Genomic DNA, 27789 nt, shown 5'->3' with positions numbered 1-27789 from the left:
AAGTTACGATATTTCAATATCTCGGACGAACCATACTATTTTTTTCTTGAATAAGAAATCCTGAACACGTTGTGTACGTATATAATTGTAATGGGTTCAAAGTACATTTACTCGGCATCAGGCCAAATATAACATATCTTGGAGCTAATAATGAAAGTCCATTATGTGTTAAGTTGTGGTAAATAAAAACATAAAGATAAGAAAAAGAAATCTATGGAGGTTTGGTGAAAATCCACCAAATGAAAGGAGAACGGAGTTCAAGTTCAATATCTATTTTTCTATTTCACATAATCAAAACAATCACGAACACAACACATACTAACAAACCATATACCCATCCCCACTCGCATATATTATATGAAAATGTGAAAATGAGAAAATTAATTGCTTGTTATAAAGCAAAACTTTTTTTAGGGTTCTTATTGTAAATAATAATAATCTTAATTATTGGTAAAATAGAGCTGACAGGGGTTAAAAAACATATAAACTTATTTTGAAAAAAAAAGTAGTTTGAAACTCCCATATGGTGTTGATTCGCTCATTGTCTACCCCCATCCCCCCCCCCCCCTTCTCTCTCTCTCTCTCTTCAGATATACTGCTTAAATATGGCGTTAAGACTATTGTTTGAGAATGTTTTACATTTGTGTCAGGAAAATAATCTTGATTTATTTTCTCTTTTCATTTTCAGTTTGCTGCAATCAATTTGATAAGCCACTATTTTAGGTAAAAATGAGAAGGAAAAAAAGGGAAAATTGTCAATGGAATGTTCGCTTACTTCAGAAAGCCAAAGTCTCCCGCAAATGACAATAAATTCAACCAAAGCAAAAAAGTAAACTACGGATATTTAATGATTCAGTAAGGTCGAGAAATTTTGAGGTTTATCGTGAGACCCAGTCAGATCCGTACCCGAGGTAGCTAGAGATGTTTCTTTTTTAATCAAGCTGAACCAATAAGGTATCATGGATTTGAATATTCAGCGAAACGCACCTTTTCCTGACCAATCAGAGTTGACGGAAGGCAATGAACTACCTGATGGAAAAGCCATTGGCCAATCAAAGAGCAGAGATTCACCCGTCAAGTCTGGACAAATGGACCGATCGGAAGAAAGCGCCAAGGACCTTTCCAAAGTGAGCAATAATCTGTCCAAATCGCCTTCTCGATCTATATGTACAAAGGATAAAGTTTGTTTAGCAATAGATGGAACTACTATTAATAGTGAGCACGAATCGACCGACACTACAGCTCCGGAATCTCCAAATAAAGTGCATACATGCAATTCAGATAGCCATGAACAATATGAAGAGGTTTCAAGTGGCGATTTGACCCGTCCCCAGTCAAGTTCTCCATCTCTATCGCTCCTAATATCTGACCAATCAAGAACTACCATTCGAGACGTTAACCAATCAGAGGACTCCAGTTTGCTGATTGGACATGTTGATAGTAGGATAAACCAAGATGAGCATAATGGGGATGGCAGTGAAGGTAGTTATCAGAGGGATGAAAGAAGTAAGAGTGTATCCGAAGAAGAGGACTCGAAGGAGTCTTCAAAGCTTACCAAGACTCAAGTTCTTGCCTTCTTCAGCCTGGCTATCTCCATCTTCCTGGATCAAGTCTCTTTTTCGGTTTTGGCGCCTTTCTTTCCAAGAGAGGTGGGTATATGTTTCGTCAGAATAAAAGGAAAGTATTATTTCAAGTCCCACTTTTTGTCGTGGCAGACACCCCCTATTTCTGTAAGATGTTTGTAATCAAAATGTTTGAAGTGATTCCATGAAAACGGTTCAGAAATATTTATGTTTATCAGCAATCGAGATATATAGGAACAAATTGTACCTCTGTCATATCATAAAAAGAAGGTTAATTTTAACCCGGTGACAAGATGACTATCACAAGACACAATTATAAGCACGTTCGGTATAGTGATACTTTTAAGTATATTATACCTGCTCTTTACTTTCTTATTTTGAAAGCACATTGCCATCAAACTATTTGGTCAAGTTTAAATTCACTTCTTCATTTCGTTCCAAGTGTAAGTTTATTTTCCCACCGTCATATTAGGCAAAGGACAAGGGTGTTTCGGGTCTACAGATTGGTTTCATCTTTGGTGCCTTCGCTCTCGTCAATGTTATCTTCTCACCAATATTTGGAAAATTTGTGAGTATAATTATGAAAGATATTATTAGATTTATGGGCACGATCCGAGGTGATAGAGGGTAATGATCGAGTCACACTAACAAACACACCCCTAGACTATTCGCCTCCCTACTGGAAAGAATACAGTCTCCCACAGAGTGTGTCAGGTAAATTGTAAATTCGTCCACTCACCACATGGTCTACTTTCATTTGGTCTTAAGCCATTCCGTCCATCAACATCTCGTCTTACAACCATTTGGTCCAATAACCTTTTGGTCCAATCATCGCTTCGTCTAATCACCAATTCGTCTATGAACATTAAGTCTCATAACCCTTTGGTCTAATATCCATTCAATTTTCATTCATTTTGCATAATTGACACTTAGTCCAATAAGACCAAATGGTATATGGACTAAATGGCTATTGACCAGCTGGCTATTTGACGACATGGTGAGTGGACAAATTGGACCATGTGGATAGGGGACGAAATGATGGTAGACCAAATGATATTAGACGAGTTGGCGATTGGACGAATTGGCATTAGACGAATTGGAAATAAACCGTGGGTCAAAGTGTGTTCACAGTTTGGATAACAAAGCGAAACCACCTTTACATTATTTAAGGGATGGTCCGGGCTGAAAATATCTATATCTAAATAAACAGAGTAAAATTCACAGCAAAGTGATGGAAATTTCATCAAAATCGGATAACAAATAACAAAATTATTGAATTTTAAAGTTTATCAATATTTTGTGAAAACAGTTATATGCACATCGTCATGAATGTTCATTAGGTGGGCTGATGATGTCACATCACCACTTTCTTTTTTCTTATGTTAATACATGAAATCATAAATGTTTCATTGTTCATGCATGTGTATATGATGTCTCTCAATTATGATGAAATAAGTTGCGGCGGTAAATAACTAATGCACTTAATCAGTTGTCAATCCAATTGTTTTAGCTCTTGGTAGAAAATTGTTTAATAAACCTAATTCATGTAATTAAATACAAAAGAACAAGTGGGGATATATTATTGTCATCAGCCCACCTAATGAATATTCATAAAGACCTGCCTAGAACTGTTTCACCGGAATAATACAAATCCTTAAAATTCAATAACTTCGTTATTTATTATCCGATTTTGATAAAATTTTCAGCATTTTGCTTTGTGAATTTCACTCTATTTATTGAGATATAAATATCTCCAGTCTGGACCATCCCTTTCAGTATTCCAACATAGCAAAAACTGAGGTTTTAACCGGTGTACATAGAGGACCACATCGGTTATCTTACACCGGTGTTAATTGACAGTCTTAGTTTAACACCTATATGTGTTAAATATTACAACACCTTTGTTTGTTACATTAACACTCTTTGATGTTATTTTCAATCTCTAGGATGTTGTTTTAACACTTCAGGGTGTGGTCGTCTATTAACATATACTGGTGTCAGTTTTAACACCACAGTTTTTACAGTGAACAGCGTGAATCACATATTCATATAATCGAATATGTGAACACGCTGTGAATGTGAAAATATCTTCGCATTGTTGAATTTCAAAAATTTTTAACTACTACTTAAGAATAATATTTTCACATAGTCCACCATGTGAATACACTCTGATCACACTGTGTGACAATGTGTTTTCCAGCGGGGACTATGTTGCGTTAATACTCCGCATAGGTCAGCTTGGAGTCATTTCCGTTGGTATAACTTCGGCAAAGGTCAGAACCCTAACTGTTCTACCAAATCAGCATATATATATATATATATACACTTAGGCCTATAAATTAAGGAAGCAACCAATTCAATTCTAAATCCCACTGTATATAAGTATATTTAGTACATGCAAACTGTTGGGAAAAAATCGTTAAGATTTTAATCTGTGGCCATATCTAAGAGTATTTCCCTGTTGTTTTCCCACTCAGCTTCCTAAACTTGGTGCAAAATTCACCTTCGTTTCCGGGGTTTGGATAGTAGCCGGATGTAACATCCTATTCGGGTAGGTATGCAAGTTACTGGGTGTGAAACAAAAATATCTGAAAAATCATTTTGCCCAATTTATCGTTGACCTAGCAGCCACTGTGCATCAGTGGCTTAGCTAGGGGGGCTGAGATTTTGTGTGCCTCCAGGTGCCCCCCCCCCCGAAAAATTGGTGGAGCAAAAAAAAAAGGGAGAAAGAAAGAAAAAAAGGAAAAGATAATAATAAAATAAGGCTTAAGAGGAGGAAGACGAGTGAATAAAATAAGGTGAGGGGAAGACTTTAATATTTCTTTAATTATTAATAAAAAATCTTTCATGTCACTGTACAAATTTTTCGCTCTCGGTTTTTAGGTCTAAAATCTAAATTATGTACCGCTCGCGCTTCGCGCTCGTATCAAATGTTTACATACCTTTCCATTTCATGATTTCGAAAAGTGCTTAGAATGACAATTTTTTAGGTCGGAATGTCAAAAATTCTTAGCTCGCGCTTCGCGCTCGCATTTTTTAGTTGTTGAAATATGTATTATCTTCATTGGCAATTGCAAACAGTCCTCAACAGGTCCCTTTTCGATCAGGCCAGAGCGTTTATTAAAATTAATTTCTGCTCGCGCTTGGCGTTCGTGGTAATTATCTAGTTACATACGCATCTTGTTCAGGATAACAAACATTGCCCAGAATGTTAAATTTTAAGGACAAAATGCATGAAAGTAAAAAAAAAATAGTTCCCGCTTCGCACTCGCACTTTTTATATAAGGCTCATATGAGATTATTTTATATTTTTTGTTGTTTTATAAGACTAAAGCTAAGAAGTGACTGTGAGGACTACCCCTTCAAACAAATAAATATCAACTTTGAGCGGCCGATCGGCCCCACCCCCTCATTGGCGAAAGTTAGATCCGCCTCTGTGACACATACACAGCAAAAATATCCCCCCCCCCCAGGAAAAAATCATAGCTACGCCACTGCTGGGCATCAGCAGCGTTGAAAGCCAAACAGGGTAGCAGCAACTCCCATCCCTTAACGTCTATCTTGGTCTGACGCGGCTGGAGCTTGAACTCCCGACCTCCCAGTTGTGAGACGGACGCTCCACCAACTAATTCAACACACTTTCTTAACAAATCTAATCTCCTAAAAATAACTTTCCTCTCATAATATGTGGTGTTATCTGGGGGGGGGGGCTTAGGACGCATTTCAAACATTCTCTGTATATAATATTATTATATGCCTTTAGGTGAACGAACGTGTCAAATAAATTTAGTTGAATCAGCTAACTGATAACCCGCTATAACACGTTGAATTCTGTAAATCCTTTAGGTTTTGTATATGGTTCACCCAGAGGCGACTGACCAATCTTTGGTAAAAATTCACCGAATAAGCAAATGATTAAAAAGAAGAAAGAAACAAGTAATGGTAGCATAAGGGATTTTATCGAAAAATGCAGAACAGTTGGATTGGTTGATCATTAAAAAAACGGATAATTCTACTCAATATTTTTTGTTGAAAAGGATTTATATGATAAAATGACACCCATATGTTTCTTCATTTGTGTTTGTTATCATTCATTACTCCGTATTTTTACGGATATACCTACCCGGCATCGGGACCACTCAGGGGCCACAGATTGAAACGGGGTATAAACCGAAGGGGGGGGGGGGCTTGCCATTCAAAACAAAATCACTATTCGATGGTAATTTAGTGCACGTTAATTACAATAAATAACGGTCTGAAGCCCGACCCTGCCCCCACCCCAGTTCCGCGACCCCTACCACTGCTATTCCTTGTGGTAACCACCACTCCATAATTATCCATTATTCATTACAAACGATGAACAGGCGATATTTTCTCTTATTTGCAGATTTTGTGACGAAATAACGTCCACTTTAACGTTTATAATTTTCTGTTACGTCGTCCGCTGTACCGCAGCTTTGGGTACCGCTGCGGCCGTGACCGCCTCATTCACCATAGCCGCTCAGACGTTTCCTGGTCATGTTGCTCAAACAATAGTAAGTCATGCAAATGGCTAGATTGCAGGACAGGAAAGACTCTAGGTCAATAATGATAATAATGATAATAATTATAATGATAACAATCATCATCATCATCATCATGATAATGATATTAATAAAAGCAATGATATAATAACAACAAATATACTACTACTACCACTACCACTACTACTACTACTACTACTACTACTACTACTACTACTACTACTACTACTACTATACTACTACTACAACCACTACTACTAATGATGATAATAATAATACCAATGATAATAATAATGATAATAGTTAAAATAATAATAGCAATAACAATGAAAATAATGATAATGATAATAATAATAATTCGTTTATTGTTCTTAAAACATCACAACGTCTGGACGCGTCGCGACGTTTCTAACCACGCTTTAAATGTTATCGCCCGAGTCAACAGATCCTGACATGACCGTATACAATGTATGCACCCCTCCACTCCCCGGGGAACATTCCATTAATAGGTCTGCATGCCACTACTAAGTCAAATAAACCAACTGACTATTTAAAAACGTTGACATTTAGACTGATACTCGTGCCACCCCGTGGTGAGTCTAATGTGTGTTGAGATGTTCTTTCGTCTTGCACATTTAGCTCACTGTACAATGAATAATCATATTTAATGAAATCCACGTTTTCCTAAGAATGATTATTTGTTTTAATTGTATTGCAGGGTTTAATGGAGACTTTTGGTGGTCTTGGATACATGGTTGGGCCTGTCATTGGTGGTTTCCTCTATGAGGTAAGAATTATAACGAGAGCTTAAATCAAACAGACCAAGTAATTGCAAAATTTTTGTAGAGGCATAGTATAATGGAGAAGATGGAGAAGGATTGTAAGATATTTTTGTTAACATTGTTTTTGCTATTTTTATCGTGATTATCACATCATTATCATTATTATCATCATAACCGTCATCACTATCATCTGCATCATCATCACAATCATCGTCATCAGTTTAATCATCATCATCTCTGTCATCACCGTCATTATCATCAACATCATCATCATGATCATCATCATCGCCACCATCAACATCATCGCTATCATCATCATCATCATATCATTATCGTCTTCATCATTGTCATCACCAATTCCTGGTAGTATGTAGAATTTTTTTTTCAGTTAAGGTCCAGTTTGGAAATGCAGGATACAAATGAACATTTTTAATGCTTTTGATTTTGTCACAAATAGGAGTGGCTTTTTGAATAGGCAGACATATAATCACGAGTAAAGTTAAATTTCAGGTATTTCATACAATGACTTCAAAATGCGTGACTTTCCATCAAACTCCCCACCCCCATGGATGTACGCAGATAATTTCCGGGGGGTGACGCAGATAAAAAAAAAAAAAAAAAACTCGAAAGCGAGTTAGCGTAGAAAGCAAACTTGCTATGGGCGATTTGGGGTTTTTAGGGTGAAATTCAAAAATATCGTGCACACTTTGGGAAATTTGTTTGCAAAATTTCGGGGGGGGGGTTAAAGTGTCAGTAAAATGAACAAGTGTGCAGATATGGTTAATTGATTTGGTTATAGTTTTGTTGTTATTTTTTCTCAATGTAAAATGACAGGCTTTTTCTTCATTAACTTATTCATTTACACACATAGGTTGGAGGTAACGATTACAAGATTCCATTTATAGTGCTTGGATGCGCTGACTTGGTATGTGTTGTACTCGGCTTAGCGTTGCTGCCCCCAATAGGTAGGAAACGATCAGGACGTACCTCGTCATATAACTTATATTAGTAGCTTATTAATGACAAATACTTATATACGTACTTTATCATTGAACATTTCAGTCGTTGTATGAAAATATCTAATAAGGATGTCTTCATGTAATAACATAAGGAAAGGGAAAGTGGGGATATGACATCATCGGCCAAACTAATGCATAGTCATGACGGTATGCATATAACGGTTTTCACAAAATATTGATAAACATTCAAATTCAGTAAATTCGTTATTTGTAATCAGATTATTTTTTTTGCTCAGCCAATTTTACCCTTTTTCATTAAGGTATATTTATTTTCAGACTAGAACACCCCTACAAGTTTAGCTCCACACCAAAGTTGTTGTTTTTACTATGGACAGCTGCATGGACTACATTTTTTTCAAAATAATATTGAATGTTCAATTTTTCAGTCCATTTGATACTTAACAGATTTTTTAATAAACTGGAATTGAGAATACGAGCCTTTATCTTTTCAGTTTGAATTATCGTGAATAATGAAAAGTTGAACGTACATTTGAATTTCTATCATTTTCCATGACCGGAACTCGGCAGTTAGTGAGGACATGAAAACTGGTTCCATTTCCGATTTCCTTCGCATCCCGTCTGTCTGGCCCGTTGGGCTAAGTATCTTCGTTGGGAGCGCATCCTTTGGGTTTTTGGACCCCACCCTCTCCCTTCACGTGGAGCAGTTCACACAGAGCGCTATGGTAGTGGGTCTACTCTTCTTGCTGTCTGGAGGATGCTATGCTTTAAGCTCACCCTTCTGGGGTTGGATGGCGGAGAAACTGGTAGGAACAGATTATATATTTTATATATGTATATATATATATATATATATATATATATATATATATATATATATATATATATATATATATATATTGTAAAGAAATTGATGAAGAGAACAATGGTAGGCGTAGCTTAAATCAAGGTTCCCCAGAGCTATCTACCCTTTGGAAAAATTGGCAATGCCGAAAAAATGTCTCTGCCGGGAATCGAACCCGGGCCCCCAGCTTTGAACGCCGGTGCCTTAACCACTAGACCACAGGGACGGGTTAGTGGCTAGGGCGACCCCGATCCGATTGACCGTCAGATAGACAAATTTTCGACACTATACCAATTATAATTTCCTTTGTCGGGTGAAGGTGGGTTTCGAACAATGACAAGCCGCCATGCTTCAGCTGGATCAAAGCTATTGCCTTGATACAGTACACGTAGGGGGAACGTATACAAATGTGTAAAGTTATACATGTACAACAGCTTTGGCAACTCTTTTTTATTTAAATATTGTAAAGAAATTGATGAAGAGAACAATGTGGTCTAGTGGTTAAGGCACCGGCGTTCAAAGCTGGGGGCCCGGGTTCGATTCCCGGCAGAGACATTTTTTCGGCATTGCCAATTTTTCCAAAGGGTAGATAGCTCTGGGGAACCTTGATTTAAGCTACGCCTACCATTGTTCTCTTCATCAATTTCTTTACAATATTTAAATAAAAAAGAGTTGCCAAAGCTGTTGTACATGTATAACTTTACACATACATATATATATATATATATATATATATATATATACATATACAGTGCGTATCAAAAAAAGTTTACACTTTGAAAAAGCCCTGGAAATTAAAAAATATACAACATGTGGGTATTTTTTCCACATATATTCTTGGGTTTGGGTCTCATCTATCCAATGAAAGTAAACATTTTGACAGAATGTTAGACTTGAGTGAGCACTGTCCATTTTTGAAAAGCTCGCAGAAATCTGTTAGCGCAGAAATGCTCGTTTTCATGCTGTGTCAAGGGGAAAAGGCGAAATCAAACTGACCTTGCGAAGCATTTCTCATACCTTGCGAAGCATTTCTCATACCCCACCCTTTCACTTTGAGTCAATTGAAATAAAACAGATACATGCAAGTATGTTGTAACAATTTGCCACCAAAAATTAAAAATGTAACACTTACTAAGCACAACCTTTACCCTTTTTGTGCCAGCTGGATCTGAGGACATAACTAAATCTAAACAAAAGCTTATATCAGACATCTCCCACATTTTTTAACTAAGTTTTTATCACTTAAAGTGGGTTTACATTTCATTTTTCATTTAATATTTGTTTCTCCACACTTTTCCCAAGCTTGACAATGATTAACCAAATGAAAATCAAGCCTAAGCCATTTCATGAAAATCACAGCTCAGTGTAAAGCAAATATCGTCACGATGGCCTCGGTGTGTGGGGGAGTGGGGTGGGGCGCAATGGCACTATTCGCAGTGTTTTGGGCAAGGAAACAAGTTAAAAAGGTAAAAGATATCTTCAAATCAATTTTACTAGCTAAATTCTATTTGTTCTTCATGATTAAGGTCTACTTTTATTCGCATAACTATTTCAAAGTTTTGCGCAATTCATTTTTCACTAACTTTTCAAAAGTAAGTGGTGCTCACTCAAGCGGAAATATTTTTCGACAGTTATATCGTCATTTGCTGCAATGGATCTGTATCAATGTTAAGATGTGGAAAAATCTTCAGGATATTACAAATGTATAAAAAAAAATTTGGTATGCATATATATATATATAGAGAGAGAGAGAGAGAGAGAGAGAGAGAGAGAGGGGGGAGAGAGGGAAGAAGGGGGTAGAAAAGGGGGTGTGAGAAAAGGGGAGTAGACATAAATCTGTATGTTAAATGATCATTTTTTTTTTCCGAGGTGTTAAGCGAATATCATATTTTTCCGAGGTGTTAAGAAAGCTTGGCAGTAATTACAATATAATCAATCAAATAATTTGAAATGTTTGTCAGTGCACATCGATACATTTTACCTATGTTGGAGATGTTTTCTGTAGCGCAAATGGACTCCTGAGAATTTGTTGAAGTGATCTCTTCCTAGCATGAAGAGATTTACTGATCACTGAACGTGATGCACTTTGAATCCCTTTCAAAACGTTTCTTTATTATCGACAGACATTTCTCTTACAGACAATCCATATTGATGAAAATGTTGATTTTATTTTACTATTTTTGATGTATTATTCATCAGAATATATCTCGTTTAATGATAATCATTGGAACTATAATGAGTGGAGGAGCTTTTCTTTTGATGGGACCGTCGCCCCTTCTGAATCTTCCAAAGTAAGTTTTAATTAATTAGTATAGCATTGCCGATTGCATAAGGCTCTATCTTTACGGCCAAAATATCAACTGAATGCTTAAAAAAAAACACGCCATCTAATTTGGTCTACAAACTGGCATTAATGCGGGGTAAATACTATTCCCTAAATGCGCCCAAAGTAAAGATATAGGCTAATGAAACGCAGTGTTTTTTTACAAAAACAAAACAAAAAAAATTGATGAACAAATTCACATGGGCATTAAAAATATAATCAAATTAAAAAAATCATTGGTAAGTAGAGTAAGGTCTAGCTATAATAATCATGGCCAAATAGTGCACAGAATGAATAATATGAATGCCTATTAACTCCATTACCATGGCGAAATAGATTCATTCAAGTTGATAGGTTTATTTTATACAGCATTTCAGACAAGTCATATGATGTATTTTTATGCAAATGTTCCATTGTTCTTCTATCCAGTGAACTGTGGATTATTTGCCTGAGCTTGGCCCTATGTGGCATCTTCCTCTCAGCTTCTGTCATTTGTTCTTTCAATGATTATCTTACCTCAGCGATGTAAGTATTATATTGTTAAACGTATTTTCATTTTATCCTACGTCCATAAGGAATGAAGTAAACTCAGGGTAAGCATTGTACGGTATAATATCCATTCGATGGATATGGACGCAAATATGCAATAAATATTAAGAGTGGGGCTGAACACCCTTCTTAGGTGACTTTTTCTACATGCATCTAGATACATTCCGAACTAGTTAAAAATGAAAATGTTAGGTGTGTGCAACTATAATTTTAGCCATATTTGGCTATCTTTTTTATATTCAAGTTACACCACAAATAAATATTTAATTATAAATATTTAGAAATATGTCTAGACATGTCAGTTGCGCCAAGCTGAGTACCAATCTCATAATTTCAAGTATTTTTTTTTATGTAACGTATTGGCTGTCCCAAAAATTTATGTTACTTTTGCGCCTCCTTGAATTCGCTGCAACGGTGCATGGCCGTCAAACAATATATCCTATTCTATTTTTCCGTAATGTAGTAGTGTTTTTGCTTCATAATGAAGGTCATCATTACTGGACTCTTTAAAATGGCTCTCCTTAACCACCCCCCCCTCATTTTGTTTCATAGACAGACAAATCGCTTCTTTTCATTTTTAGTAGGGCATGTCAAATATAAATTTCAAATGTATAATTTTGAAATATCGAAACGAATGAGAAGAAGTTCAGATTAATTTGAAATAGCTGTATAAATCATTATTCTCTTCATTTCAAAAATCTCTTCCAACATGACTGCAGGAAGAATGGTTTTCCAGATGATATGAGCACCCAGGCAGTCGTTTCCGGAATTTTCTCGAGCTTATTAGCTCTTGGGTATGTTAACGTCTTTTATAGGTGCTTGTAGTTTGTCAGTTTATCAGGGTTTTATACCTTGTAGAAAAGCAATTATAATTACACGTTGGATATCGTTGTTTAATGTTTCCACCTGACATGTTGACATCTTACCAAGATGCCTTTAAGATTGTCATGACCATGATGACTATCCGGATTATTTTATAATCATCGAGTCATATGCTTGGAAATTCCTGCTGTCGAGTAAAACGTTAACTTAATTTTAGGTCAGTCCACAGTCACCTACATAATTACGATATTGCGCATTAAATGGGGGTATTTGTGGGGGTGGGATGGTGATTTCAAGGACTAGAATGATAATCCCAAACAAAAGACAACAATCAATATCCCCGATACTATAAAAAAAAAATCACACAAATTACCCGAAATTAGCTTACCTTTAAGAGTAAGCCTAATAATTACAATTTTCGATCCTTCATTGAAAGATCATGATCTTCTCACATATAGGCCATTTGTTACCTCTACTCACATGAGGAAAACCATTTTCTAATCTTCCTTTTTTTTCTATTTGTAATACCCGACTGACAGGAATTTCGTTGGACCGTCTATAGGTGGCTTGGTTGTACATCTGTATAGCTTTGATTGGTCTGCAACCGTCATCGGTGGCATACAGGTTGGCGTAGCAATCATAGTGGCCCTTTTCACTCTAGGCGAATTCTGCTTTCAACAAAGGTATTGACCGAGTCTTATGTAAATCATTCTATTGAAGAAAACAAATACGGATGAATATCACTAAAGAGCAAAAAATGAGGCTAAATAACAATTCCGGAATATGAATTTCATCTATTTGTTTTCTCTCCCTTTTCGTTATTCCAGTATCCGCAGTCATGTAATTCTTTTTTCGAATTCTTTGGGTCCCAACCGTTATTTTTCGTCGTGAAAGATTTGTTTTTAAATTGGTTAACAAAGCCCTAGCACATGTGTCAACAATATTTCTGAAAAGTAAATTAACGTACAGATTGTATTAGGCCTACAGGTATATATATTATGCGTAAACTATTATTCTGTAATACCAATGAGCACTTTATAAATATCTGGAATCAATATGATTGAAATGTCGTTTTAACTTTAACGATCCTCCCAATGCAATATCCTATTTCGTCTTTTAATCCAAACGCAGTCTACCTAAAATTTGGCCCTCTATTTTCGACTTCATTATAATTAATTTCAGTTACTGTAATCTCTTTTTTCTTTCTGGAAAATGTCGTTTTACACGTATTAATTCATGCATCTTTTTATATGGTTTTATTAACAGAAGACCAACACCATTAACAACCCGGGTAATGCCCTCTGTTAATCAGGACGATTTAGTTCAAGACAGCATGGAGCCCCTCCTTAAAGGACATGTTTAACCAACCTAAATCACGAATGGAATGTTCCACTTCATAATAAATACGCACGGGCTAGCATGAAAGAACATTCACCAGCGTCAAATGAAGGAGGGGGCAACATCCCACTTGGATGATAAAAGAATAGTGGTCTGATTGATATTTATTTGCTTCTCGTCTCTGTTTCTCATAATCATATATTCTTTCAATATCATCTGATTAGGGAGAAAATTTCAATAATTATACCAATGTAATAAACTAAAATATATACCGTGCTCAACGTCGCTCATTTCAGTACAGCTAAGGATGTAACGGGTATTTTTCATTATTATTTGGTCATAATTTTATGAACACATTTTTTTGTTTATCTAGACTACGATATACCAAACGATCGCAGCGTTTTACAGTATTCGCTGGATAGCCTACAAAAATTCCTTGCCCAAATACAAGTGATAAAATAATGTAGTCATTTGTCATGTAATATATTCTCTTAATAAAGTGGTATGAACAAACATTTTATGCGTCTTGCACTTGTGTTCGTATCGCTTTGTTATCGATACCAGATTACATTTAGATTTACTTGAATTTTTAAATTGTGTTTCAGTTTATTATATTATCAGTTTGATATACTTAAATATATTACAAACAATCTAGTTCAGTATCAATCGTGTGAAATTAAACAATTATCATCAGTAAAGTGAAAAAGGGAACTGAACGAAATGGAAAATTACATTGGTTGATCTGAGTGGAGAGGCTTGCGAAAAAAAATGTTTGTGTAAGTGGCAAGCCCCACAAGAATTTGCCTGGAATAAAGATTATTTCACCAAGGAAGAACATAAACTATGGTATGAAACTTAAAATGTATAACGTTTAAACAGAAGTTTTTCTTGAGATTGTTCAATGAACGTAGTTTTGATATCCCAAAAACATTTTTTTCCAAGTTAGACTTTTGGGTTAAACCAAAATTTAACATGAATATAATATGGTAAAGATAAAAGTAGCTTATTATCAAGAATCAACTTTGCATTCAGTCTTTCAAACAAATAAGCATTTAATTCATGTGAACCATGAATACAAATGGACCTAAAATGTTTCACTGAGGAACATCGCATGTTGTTATGAATATTCGCTTAATACATATGCATTTTCTTGTCTATGATAATAGAACAGATACATTTCAATCCTTTTGAATATTTTTTTTTTATCAAAATGAACATTTTTATATCCATGGTAAACATAAATTCCGTTTTGATGTTTGTGCCAGCTGGAGCTGAGGACATGTGGCACAAACTAATGTAAATGAAAATTCAATTCAGACATCTTCAGTACTTCAACAGAGGCCTAAGTCCACCTAACGTCTATTTTTCTTACCCATGATATCAAGGAGTAGCAGTGAAATAAAACCCATTATTTGCCAAAATTGGGGTTCACTGCTACGTTAAAAGTAAATACATGTTTATCAGTTTATCGCGATGGTATTGAGTTGTACCGTGGTTGTGGAGGCGGCAAAAAAAAATAAACTAGAAAAAAAAATAGGGGCACAACATGGCGTATGTGACGAAATGTGATGAAATCATTTCGCCATAGATTTTGGCTAAATGTTAAAAAGATAATATAGATAATCATATTCCACCTTTTTTCTTTTCCTTTTCTTTCCTCCCCCCCCCTTTTTTTTTGGGGGGGGCGGAGGCTTGGTCGTGGAACTTAGGCCCTGTTCCCTGTTCCCTTTTTGGGAGGACTGGTGGGACTGGAAGAGATGTAGTGGAGGAGAACTGCTTCAAGCAAGTTCATCTATTGCACATGCATGTTCTTCATGCTTTATGTCCACTTTCATCCGTATATACCTCTATCAATCTTTGCTCAAATCATTTTTACATCTCAAAAGTATCTGGTGCTCATTCAAGTGAAGGCTATTTTTAACATTCCCGATCTTGGGATATGCGTCACTGTCCAAATCCCTGAACAAAATTGTCCCATGTGCCTCCCGGTGGTGTGAGCATTTCTTCTGCAACAGAGGATGGCTAATTACGCCACGGCTTATAGGGTATCAACTTTGCCCTTGCCCAGTAGTGGAATACCTGGGGTGAGCAAATTAACCATTGCCGGAGTCGCTAACTCGGATGATCTAACTGAATTGGCAAGAGTTACAGGAACAATCGGAAACCCAAGGTAACCCATACGTCAAACACCGGTGATTTTAGGCGGGATCGAGGGAATATTGGGAAAAGATGTTCAGCGCTCTCTCCCTCTCCTTGATGTTTGTTTTGGCGAGACTTTGAGATGGACGTTGTGCTTATTTTCCCGCCCGTGCTCGTTGCTAAAATCTACACGAATGATGCCGAGTGATTCGTGTGGTTTTTCTTTCGTTTTCTTTTTGGCTGACGACTGAATTTGGTGCTGATGTGTGAAGTGGAATGTTTATGGATGTGTTTCGGTTTATTGCGATGATTAAACCGCTCCTGGAGATAAAGCCACCTTTGTGCTTCGTCGATTGATTACTTGGATATGAAGATCAGGTTCGTTCCATCATTGTTCGTGCTGCTGAGTCATCGGAAAGGTCGAAAAACTACATAACTCCAATTTTACAAGATATATCTTTCATCCGAACCATTGAACAAATGTTATTTTCTGCATGGATGATAATGAACTCTCTTGAGACGAAAATATCGATATGATCTCCGTTTTCTGAAATGAATAAACAGGATCGTAACTGACGAAAATCAAATTCAACTGGCTCTATAAATAGCGTCACATGTAGATTGAGTCGGTAACAATCTCGAGACAATAGAAAGGGATGCCCCTTCAGTGACTTAATGATGATCTCTTTCGAAAGTTTTAATTTGGCGGGAATCGATGACTTCGAATACGTAGATAGTTTCCGAACAAAATTTGTGTGTGCAAGCCGCTGATCTCACTGCAATATGATGCGAGAAGGTAGGTGAATGATTTCGTCTCTTACTAAAATCATTTTGTCTAATAACGTTTTATGTGAATGATAATTATGTCACTTTTTTGTATCCCTACCATAAATGAGTGCCCCCAAACCATGAATGATAATTAAGGAGTAACTAGCAATCAACTACATGTTGAAAAATTCACGCTTAAAATGTTTATTTTCCACGTGCTATCTTTTGTCTATAATCATCTGTGACATGCTCCTAATCAACGAATTCTCGGTGCTTTAAGTGCAATAAAGAAAACTAATAAAACTAATTATTTCAGCTCGGGCTTTGCGCTCGCAATATTCTGTATAATGATGTCCAGGAGATATCCCATGCAGGATTATGACATGTGCTTAAGATGTTCTGTTTCCAGGTCAATGTATCTCAGTTTTTAACTCGCGCGATTCGCACTTTCGCATTATTTCGTTTAATAGCATGTCCCGGAAACATGTTTAATGTTCACAATGAAAAATTACGCTTATCAAAATGTCCCGCTCACAAATTTGAGCTCTTATCAATTGTTTAATGTACATGTTCCGGAGATACGTTTCATGTTCACGATTTAAAAAATGTCAATTTTACAGATCGAATTATCCAAAAATGTCTGCTCGCGCTTCGCGCTTGCACTATCAATTTATTGAGATACGTATTGAGTCCATAATTTCTGCGAATTGTCCCTAAAAATGTCCCATCTTGAGGTCAATATGTTACAAAAATTCAGCTTGCGTTTCGTGCTCGGATTATTTATTTAGTGAAATCATGTTAATGAATTTCAAATCATACCGTACCACTTTACATTTCCCTTTGATGGACTGAACTATATTGTGTGTCCTATGGCATTACTTGTGTCATATATACGATCTAATTAACTAATTTATATGACTCGCTTTTGGGTGTAAATTTATTTTCAGTAATCATAAAGAAAGTCATATTGGGGGAAATCAAAACTCGCATTTGTTAGTCATTTTAACTAGAAAAATATATATATAATATACTTTTTTAATTGCAGAAGGACCATCATCATGAACGTCGGGATCTGATGAATCTAAATCTTCATCATGCTTTGGGAGGTATGGCATTTTTTATGCGGTTTATTTCTCTGCAGAACACGCAGTTATAAAGTCAAAATTTTAATGGATTTATTTATATTATCAAACTTCTAAAGTTGCCATTAAAAAATATGTCAAATGTTGGTAAATATAAAACTACTTGTTTTCAAAGTTTGAATCCAATGTTAAATGAAATGAAAGCGTATTCTGTTAACTATTTTATTTCATTTCCTTTTTCATTTCATTTATTTTCATATTTTTATTTTGACATTTCATTCAAATCAAAAAAGCAGCAACAATAATGCCTAACTATTAATGCAGATAACATGACATGGCGATACGAGATAAAAAGTTAAAGCTTGATTCAAGTCACTGGCGTAAATCCCGGGGGGGTGGGGGGATATATCCCCCCCCCCCACTTTTCGAGGAGGGGGGGTGGCCTGTAAAAACACCCCCCCCCCCACTTTTTACGAAATAAATGATAAAAAAATCACAAGAGATAATTGTTTTATTGGTGAAAATTCTTCCTAAAATACCGCTTAACAAATGAAACAATATTATTGAATCATAAAATGCAAATAAAGAGCCAGTTCACCATTTCCAAACGAAATACTTATGTCCTTATTATAACGTTGAAGAGAAACCCCCGTTTCTTCCAATTCATCAATGTTGGGTTCTTTGGGAAGGGATTATAATGGAATGTCAAAAGAATTTGAATATAATCTCTAATAAAACCATTAAACCATCATGGGGTAAAAAAGATAATAATATTGGAGGGGTATTTGCCATATGGACATACAGTGGCGTAACTACGGGGGGAGGGGGCATGGGGGACACACACAAAAACGGGGAAAAGGAGAAAAGAGGAAGAAAGGAAGAGAAACGTAGTGGGAAAGAAGAAAATATTATTTATTATAATGTTATATTATATTATAATTATGTTATGTTACATTACATAACAAACATTTTTACCATAACTTTATGAAACACAATTTGCCCAGGGCCAACGTCTTTATTGTTCCTGGTGCTCGCATTGTCTTTTTAACGAGATATATAATCCTGTTGTACTAAAACATCCCGTTTTCAAGTCAATATAAACCAAATATATTTCCTAGCACTTGAGTTATCATTGTTTTATGTAGTGACATATGCTTCTTTTACATGACTCAAAAAGTGGTTGCCCCATGTTAAGGTATTCGTATATATATGAAACATTTTCTGTCCGTGTTTACGTTCGCATTAGTGGATTGGTGAGATATGTCTGCTCTTCATAAATTCCTAAATTCAGTCCTTAAAATGTCCCTTCTTCTGATCTGAATATCAAAAATTTTCAGCTCGCGCTTCGCGCTCGCATCATTTGGTTAATGAAATACGTATGGTCCTAGTTAATTCCTACAAAGAAACCTTAGAATGCCCCACTTCAGGTCTGAATTATCTAAATTTTCAGCTCGCACTTCGCGCTCGCAATATTTGATTAGTGAGATGCGTATGATAATCATGATTGCAATTACTACAAAAAGTGTTTCATGTGTTCAGATATAATTCTAATAAAATCAGCAAGCGCTTGGCACTCGCATTAGATGACTATGATGAGATATGCATACTCTTAATGGATTCCTAAAATATATTCCTTAAAATCTCGCTGTTTGGGGTCAAAATATACGAAAATTTCAGCTCGCGCTTTCGCGCTCGCATTGTTTAGCGAGACAGGTACCTATCATGATTACACAAATTTGATTATAATGTCCCTTTTTAGGTGTGAATATAAAAAAAATTCACCTCGCGCTTCGCGCTCGCATTATTTGATCAGTGAGATACATATCCGTTTAATGACATTGTCCCTAAAATGTCTCTATTAGGTCAGCATAACTGGCAACTGAGCGCGCTCACTCAGTGATTCAAAAATGTATTTGCTGGTAAATGCCGTGACCCACGGTACGCCACTGTGGACATATCAATGACAATTCCTTGCATATCTAAAAATATGATTGCAAAAAAATGCCAAAATATTTCAGTCACCCCCCCCCCCCCACCCATCAACACGGATTTACGCCAGTGATTCAAGTCAAAGAAATGATGGGACCTACAAAAAAAACTGCGGGTCCTGGTGCGACCAACAAACAGTATCAAAATATAAATACAAAGATTGGGTCCTCGATTTATGTCTCTTCATCAACATAAACATTACCAAATCAGTGGCTATAGCCTTTAAAGCCATCAGGCCACATCATCTTTGATATATAGCAACGGCCCAAAATGGGGCCCTGAATATTGAAAGGGATATATTTGGAAGTTTTCACTGGTGAAAGTGAAAATTTTTAATCTTCGAAATTGTCTATAGGCAGATAAGACATCGTAGTGAACGGACGCTCGGATGTTTACGCGTACGAAAAAGCGTAGCGACCAAGAAAATATACCGTTTCTCCTTTGAATATATGATTTTGAACACACACGGTGTAAATTAAAAAGGGGGCTCAAGTGAAATGCCGTTCGTGAGTTTATACCAGTGAAAATCAGCTTGTTGAACCCACAAATTGATTTAAGAAATTCCAGATAATAAGAGATGTCTTCGCGCGAGGCAGCATAACGACTAAACAAGAACATTTGATATTTTCACCAGTAAAGCTTGGCATTGTGAAGTTTGCTTACGTCAATGGTAGTAGACCAAACAAGAGCGTTTCTTGGTATTAACACCACAGACCTAGGTCTTTGGTATAACATTCCAAAACAGTGACTGTTGCACGAATATGACTGCAACGCACATATTTGGGCTACATTATACTCGAGACAATATATGCTAGAGAATGATGAAAGAAGAGAAAGTATAATCATGTAAAATATTATACACACATGACATTATAAATGCTTGGTGCATATTTTAAGAATAATTATACTAAAAAGGGACACTGAAGAAACAGAGAGAAAGAAATAGAGAGGGGGGAAGGGGTAGACAAGACAGACAGAGCAGAGACAGAAGTTCAGGTGCGAAAGAATGTAAAATTGTTTTCGTTATGTCCCGTAGCTAGGCATAATTTCTTCGGAAAAGAAATAGACCATGCACACATCATAGGGACTCACCTGTAAGCTTAAAGGGAAACACTGTCGGTCTTTCTTTTGACTTTCGACACAAAACTAAAACGGAAGACCTGTGGTGCTAGCACTGATACTCTACTTCTACGTGCCTTGGTTGACAAATGCAATTAAATGCAATCAACAATTTTTTTGTTGAATAGATGAAAAAAAAATCTTTGGAAGAGCCTCACCAATAATTAGAGACGGCCAATGCTACACTATGGTATTTTAGGCGGTGAATTTTCGGCGTTGTGCACTATGATTTGCGAGAAAGCGCAGCGAGCCAAAATGTGCTATTTCTTAATTTCATGAATAATTTCATGGCGAAATTCGCGCTAAAAAGCTAATTGAATCAGTCCAAAATATAAAGGAAATTTGAAATTTCCTTAAATCAGTTTTGTGGAAAAAAAGAAGAAGAGGGGTAGATGCTTTCTGAAACACACCACCATTATACTCCGGCAACGACAGCATATTTCTAGGTAGTAATAACAAAAATCTAGAGCTGGAGTTATGTTTTGAATAATATTAATGTTTACATTGTACATGTTGTACAAGCCGTTCTTGTACGTTGCTTCGAGACTTACTGGAATATTGCTGGGAAATGCGAAAGGGAATTGACCAGTCTCGGATCATTCAAATAGTTCGTGCAGTTTAAACGTTTATTGCTTTTATTGATAAGTCCAACAGTTTGCTTGGATGAAGAAAGAGTAAGACACTACAAAACACCATTATTAATCTAACACCAGCCCGGTATCTAAAAAGAAAATTACCAGTTAAGAATCAAATCAATGTTGTTTTAACACTGATTGGTGTTGTTTAAACGCTCATCTGGAGTGGGCCCAAAGCAAAACCGGTGTTTGCTTTAACACTTCTCTGGCATGTCTGGTCTTTTCCTGTATTGATATCGGGCTGGTGTTAAATTAAAGGACAAGTCCACCCCAACAAAAAGTTGATTTGAATAAAAAGAGAAAAATCCAACAAGCATAACACTGAAAATTTCATCAAAATCAGATGTAATATAAGAAAGTTATGACATTTTAAAGTTTCGCTCATTTTCACAAAACAGTTACATGCACTTCCTGGTCGGTATGCAAATGAGGAGACTATGACGTCATCCACTCACTATTTCTTTTGTATTTTATTACATGAAAAATGAAATATTCTAATTTTCTTCTCATTGTCAAGTGCTACAACGATTAATTCTTCCCTGAACAAGTGGAATTAGCATTGTTTAATACTTTATGGTTCAGTCAAGTTGGTCCTTATCGTCAAACCTATAAAAAAATGAAATATTGTATAATTCAAACAATAAAAAACAAAAGAAATAGTTAGTGATGGACATCATCGACTGACTCACCTAGTTGTGCATATCACTGTTTTGTGAAAAATAAGCGAAACTTTAAAATGTCATAACTTTCTTAATTTACATCCGATTTTGATAAAATTTTAAGCACTATGCTAGTTTGATTTTTTTCTATTTATTCAATTAAGCATTTTCCTTGAGTAGACTTGACCTTTAACAACGCTGTTTTGCAGTGTATAACTTACAAGGAATTGACAGGCCTCGATGCCACTATATTAACCTGAACGTCATAGATGGCTAGTCCCCATTGGCGTATAGACTTTTTTGAGGGGGCTTGGGGCGCTTGCTCCCCCCCCCCCAAAAAAAAAAAAAAAAAATCAACGATTAAGAAGAAAAGAGAAAAAAGGAAAGAACATGAAAGGTAGAATAGTGAAATATGATATTCTTTACTGAATATTTCATGAGTCAAAATCTATCACAATTTTGTAATAAGAATGTCGAAATTCTTGCTCGCTCACTTCGCTCGCTCGCAACTTTTTATAAATTTTGCCCGATACGCCATTTCTGACTTCCTCAAAAATTTGAACTCATTACGCCACTGCTAGTCCCTTTAAAACATGAAGGAGCAGTCATGTCAATGTCAATTTGGAGCCCCTGTCTGACCTGTGGTGAAACTGTTGCCTGCATGGATGTCCCAGTCATATCACGGAAACCAAACCCACCCGTGGTATATTGAAAAATAAGGTAATAGTTGTAAATCAGTCTGGATCAGTTTGTTGAGTGTGACTGCGACATGACAATGATCATCCTCCGCACGTCTGACATAAGAACTTTGGAACAACAACTGTCTGGCACAGGCCACAAAGTGCAAGTTCAAACTTTTTTTTTATAACATGACTAAATGACAGTCAGCTTGTATGTACCTCAAGGTCTTCCCGGAAACAAGAAAACTCGTATTTATTTAATTTGGTTCAAATCATCTTTTAACATGATTAATCGACTGTCAGCGTATACACATCAAGATCGTCCCGGAAACAGGAAAATATTATTTGTTTCTTAAATTCGAAACCTTTTGAAAGATGATTAAAGAACTGCCAGCTTATTACATGTCAAGATTGCCCCGGAAACAAGAAGGAAATAAATTCAATACATCATAATCAAACATTAACCGCCTATCTCACCAAACATGCCAATCGTACACAATGTTGTCAGGTCCAAGCTGAACAAATTCACCAAACCACTTGCAGATGATTTTTTTAAGCAGTACGTTAACCGCAAATCCCACAATTTTCACTTTAGATCACGGGTTTTTTTTTACTCTTTCTTTTATTATTCTTATTGTGTTTTCTATCTTCCAGTGACATAATGAGCTAGCATTCTGTATGCAGTGTAATTACTTATAATGAGAGTGAGCGAAGCGAGTGGAAAAAACAAACAAACGACTGTCAGCGTATCAAGATCGTCCCGGAAACAGGAAAGTGTTTTTTTTTTCTTGTATCCAAAATCTTTTTAAAAGAAGATTAAAGAACTGTCATCTTATTCCATGTCAAGATCGTCCTAGAAACAAGAAGAAAATAAATATTAACCGCCTATCTCACCAATCGTACACAGTGTTGTCAGGTCCAAGCTGAACAAATTCACCAAACCCCTTGCAGATGATTTCTTATTTTAAGCAGATAACCTCAAATCACACAATTTTCACTTTAGATCATATCCTCTTTTCTTATTATTCTACACTCTAAAAACATCGAGTAAAAAATTCCCCAATTTTGGGTAAAAAAAAGGGAACATGCATGTTTGCTGGGTATTTTTCCCTCCAATATTGGGTAAAATGCATGTTTTAAGGGTAAACGTCATCGCAACATTGCGTAAAATTTACTGATATATTTTTACCCAACAAACATTCATGTTCCCATTTTACCCAATATTGGATAATTTTTGTTTAAGTGTAAAGTGTGTTTTCTATCTTCCAGTGGCACAATGAGCTAACATTCTGTATGTAGTATAATTACTGAAAATGAGAGTGAGCGAAGCGAGTGAACAAAAAACGACATCTTTTTCTCCAAGCACTGTGATTTTGTCAAAAATCTGAGGAGCGTTTCATAAACAGGATGAAGGAACTTGTCGGATGTAGGAAATGTGCTTCTCAATTAATCAATATAAAAGGAATTTGTCGGATCTGATAACTTGTCAGACGACAATTACGTTGAAGAAATGCCATCGAAACATTCAGTCGATAGTTTTATCGATAAAAAGGGTTTGAATTTTGATATTTTTTTTATACCAAAAGTTAAACCACTTCAACAAACGCAAACAACTATCACTAAATGTGCCTTTTTCACCATTAGATTCTTCATTGGTCACCTTAAGCATGTTAAGACTAACCTACTCCGATTCGAAAATGACAAACGTGGTGACAAGGATCACCAGATGGCAACACAAGGCAAGATTGTCGAAAACAAATGATCTACCAAATGTCAAAATTTGCAATCGTAAAATTGTATTTAACACGAGATACCATTATTTTCATGACTCTTTTATCGACCGCTTAATTTTTTTTGAATGAATATGAATTAAGGAATTAATAATTGGCAACTTAATCGAAATCGGATAAAAAATAACGAATTTGAGGCATTTTTAAATAAATCATTTCGGTGAAGCAGTTGTGATCATATTACCATGGTTGTACTACGAAAGCTATAACCCCACTTCGTTGGATTTTGATATTGAAATTACAGTCATTAAAATTGTCTACACCAAGTAAATCTGGATTTACTCCGAAATAATCAGGATAATGTATAAGGTCCCGATTTTGTTGCAGGGAGATATTATTTACAAACAAGCGTAAAAAGGAGTTTCAACGATTTTCAAAGGGAAAGTTCATCCTAAGAATTTTTTTGGGGTAAAAAAGAAAAGAAAAAAAAACATTGTTAAAGGTTTGAGTAAGAGAGTTATTACAACTTTAAGTTTTGAATTTGTGACGTCATAAACGAGCATGCAGCTGCCCGATATGTTATGTAATATAAATTTGCATAAATTTCAAAATTTTGATGGTTCTTGATGACTTATTTTTGTTTTCTTTTTAGGAAAGGGTGTGAAATAATTTGCCTATTGATAAACTGAAGGTACAGTAATTTAAACCATTTTCATTTTTCTGAGAAAATGACATTTCATTGATTTTTTACCATACGATATGTAGGAAAGCTGCTCGCATATGACGTCACAAATAAAATGATTAAAATCATAATAACTTTTTTATTCTTTGATGGATGTTTCTCAAACCTTCGGCATTTTTAAAATTATTTTTCTGCTATTTTTCAATAAACTTTTTGTCAGGGTGTGCTTCCCCTTTAATACACAAGACGAAGTGTTGGCGGCATCATCGACCTATACACTCCCTGCCTAATTATGCAGGGGGAGTATCGGTTCCACCACAATAATGCAACATTTGCTAATTGTGTTATTTTTTTATGCGATTTCTATTTAAAAAAAGTAACATTTTCAATTTATTTGATTAAGCTATTTTTATTCATTTCGTTTCCATATCAGGCATGAGTACCCCGATGACGGAACGCAGAATTTTTCGGGGAGGGGGATTGGACAAGAGGCATACAAATTATCGAAGACATTCTCTGCAGCCCCGTCTCCCTGCGTTATAACCTCAAACTGATCCCCCAATTTTTCCTGGTTCGGTGAAACTCTCCCTCGAATTTCTTCACATTGCATCACCTAATAATATATAGGTTATTGTTGATCAATGCTGACAAGCTAAATCATGTTAGAGTTTACGGTCCCTTCAAACGACAAGTCCACCCCAAAAAAAAGTTTATTTCAATTTGAATAGAAAGTCAAACATTGAATATCACTGTGTTATGAATTCAAATATTAAAAAAAAAAATAGGCAAAAATTGTAATAATAGGCCAAAAAGATTTATTCATCATTTCTTATGAGCGTCATTTATCATACTTATCGCTATTTCATAATCCGAAATTGTGTTCGTTATCCTTAAACTTTAGACACTTTGGGTCACTAATCATAACGACCATAATTCATAATCGTATAAGAATTTACGCCAAAATTAATGGTATTACCAATTAAGGTTGATCAAATAGCAATTAAACTAGGGCAATCTATGCTTTTGGATAAAATGATCCGTAATATAAACAATCATTCTTTCCTGTGACAGTGTGATGCAGGCTCAGGGACCATTTACTGAATGGTTTTCCCTTATCTTGTAATGTTTTCGTTTTTTATCAAATGATTACTCAATCATACGATAAAGTCTAAAGTTACGAGTCCATTGTTATTGCTATGTCAGTCAATCAAGGAAGTAACCTTTTCAGATGGAAACGGAATTTGTGCTAAAGGAAGAAAAACAATAATTTAGTCTGGGAACATGATTTACCATTGACTCATCTTTCTGAGCTCATTTGGTCTGAACCTTAAAATAATATCTATGTCTCAGGAAACGTCTATCAGCTGGCCCCCTCGAGAACGCCCCTTTCGAAAACGCCCCTCCGGTACTATAATCTACCCTTTTCAACCAAGATAAATAAAATGACAAAATATAGGTGTACATTTAACAAAAATATAAGCTTACACGTTAAGTAGCCGCTGACGCTTCTACAAAATGGAAAGGCCCAAAAAAATATATAAACGATGTAAATAAATATATAAATATGATTACAAAATAAATGAATAGTAATTTACCGGGGCTTATAGACATTTCTCAAAATGAACCATACAAGTGTAGTTTTATTATAATCTAGTTCATGGGTCGGACACTACCATTCGGGGTTTATGGGGGTTGCGCTCCCCCCCCCCCCCCCCCTTGGAAAAGCCTTATTTTAATGAAGAAACATTCTGACTGATTTTGTCCACTAGAAGCTAATTTTGAAAAAGTGAGCACCCTCCAGAAAAGCTTATACAAGCTCCTGTCATATCGAAAGATATTAAAGTTCATGGGGGGCACAGCTATAAACACCCTCAAAAATGGCAACGGATCCCGCTCCCATAAGAAAAAAAAACCAAATCCCCTGGTCACGAGGTATAGAGGAGGGGGTGGGTCTTATATTGTGTTAGTCGGCATATCAGGTGGATGTTTCATAAAGCTGTTCGTATAAGTTAAGTGCGACTTGAAGAACGACTGGTGAACCTTTCTTACGCGCTAAACTATCGCCAATGGACATCTTGGTGTTATCACACTTACCACAAAAAAAAAGGATTACCAGTCGTTCTTAAAGTCGCTTTTAACTTACGAACAGCTTCATGAAACGGCCCCTGGGTGAAGAGATAAAGCAGTTGGATGGGGAGGCTTTTTTCGTCAGCCTATGTCGCTTAAATTTTTTTTTTAGTTTTGATTGCCTGAGAACCACATGGGTACGACTCTTGTAATAATAAACGTTGGCTAATGCTTGATAACCTGTCAGTGATGATATCTGTCATAAAACAGTCCCCGGTTTTTCATGCTTATGCCATTGGTTGTGACGTATAACCCGAGTGAACATTTCATTTAATCAAGGAGTATATGCGGATGTTTCGATTCATTGTATAGAACAGAAAGTGGCTAGTTCTCATTTAGTATAGAATGGTAGATGCCAAGATAAAAACATTGCATTGTCCATCAGAGTAGTCCTCTGATAACTGGGTCGATCCTAAGTGTAAGCAGGCACGAAATTTG

At 36.0% G+C, this 27789-nt stretch overlaps 1 protein-coding gene across 3 annotated transcripts in view; it reads left to right on the top strand.

The window, feature by feature from the left end:
• Positions 1 to 14256, top strand: part of LOC129263281 (MFS-type transporter SLC18B1-like) — a 16905-nt gene extending 2649 nt beyond the window's left edge. For 2 of the 3 annotated variants that reach the window (XM_064103464.1, XM_064103459.1), the window contains exons 2-13: positions 689 to 1649; positions 2056 to 2151; positions 4061 to 4134; positions 5971 to 6118; positions 6825 to 6893; positions 7760 to 7853; positions 8436 to 8671; positions 10909 to 11000; positions 11462 to 11557; positions 12301 to 12375; positions 12943 to 13086; positions 13670 to 14256. In XM_064103464.1, the coding sequence (XP_063959534.1) occupies positions 960 to 1649; positions 2056 to 2151; positions 4061 to 4134; positions 5971 to 6118; positions 6825 to 6893; positions 7760 to 7853; positions 8436 to 8671; positions 10909 to 11000; positions 11462 to 11557; positions 12301 to 12375; positions 12943 to 13086; positions 13670 to 13766 (1911 nt within the window). In that variant the 5' untranslated portion in view covers positions 689 to 959 and the 3' untranslated portion in view covers positions 13767 to 14256. The remainder of the gene's footprint in view (positions 1 to 688; positions 1650 to 2055; positions 2152 to 4060; positions 4135 to 5970; positions 6119 to 6824; positions 6894 to 7759; positions 7854 to 8435; positions 8672 to 10908; positions 11001 to 11461; positions 11558 to 12300; positions 12376 to 12942; positions 13087 to 13669) is intronic. The other variant, XM_064103473.1, reaches the window with a different exon arrangement.
• The last annotated feature ends 13533 nt before the right edge of the window (positions 14257 to 27789 follow it).

The sequence above is a fragment of the Lytechinus pictus genome, chromosome 1 (genome assembly GCF_037042905.1).
Source record: "Lytechinus pictus isolate F3 Inbred chromosome 1, Lp3.0, whole genome shotgun sequence".
NCBI lineage: Eukaryota > Metazoa > Echinodermata > Echinoidea > Temnopleuroida > Toxopneustidae > Lytechinus > Lytechinus pictus.
Note: the sequence above shows the minus strand (reverse complement) of the source record. Positions and strands in the feature narration are given on the sequence as shown.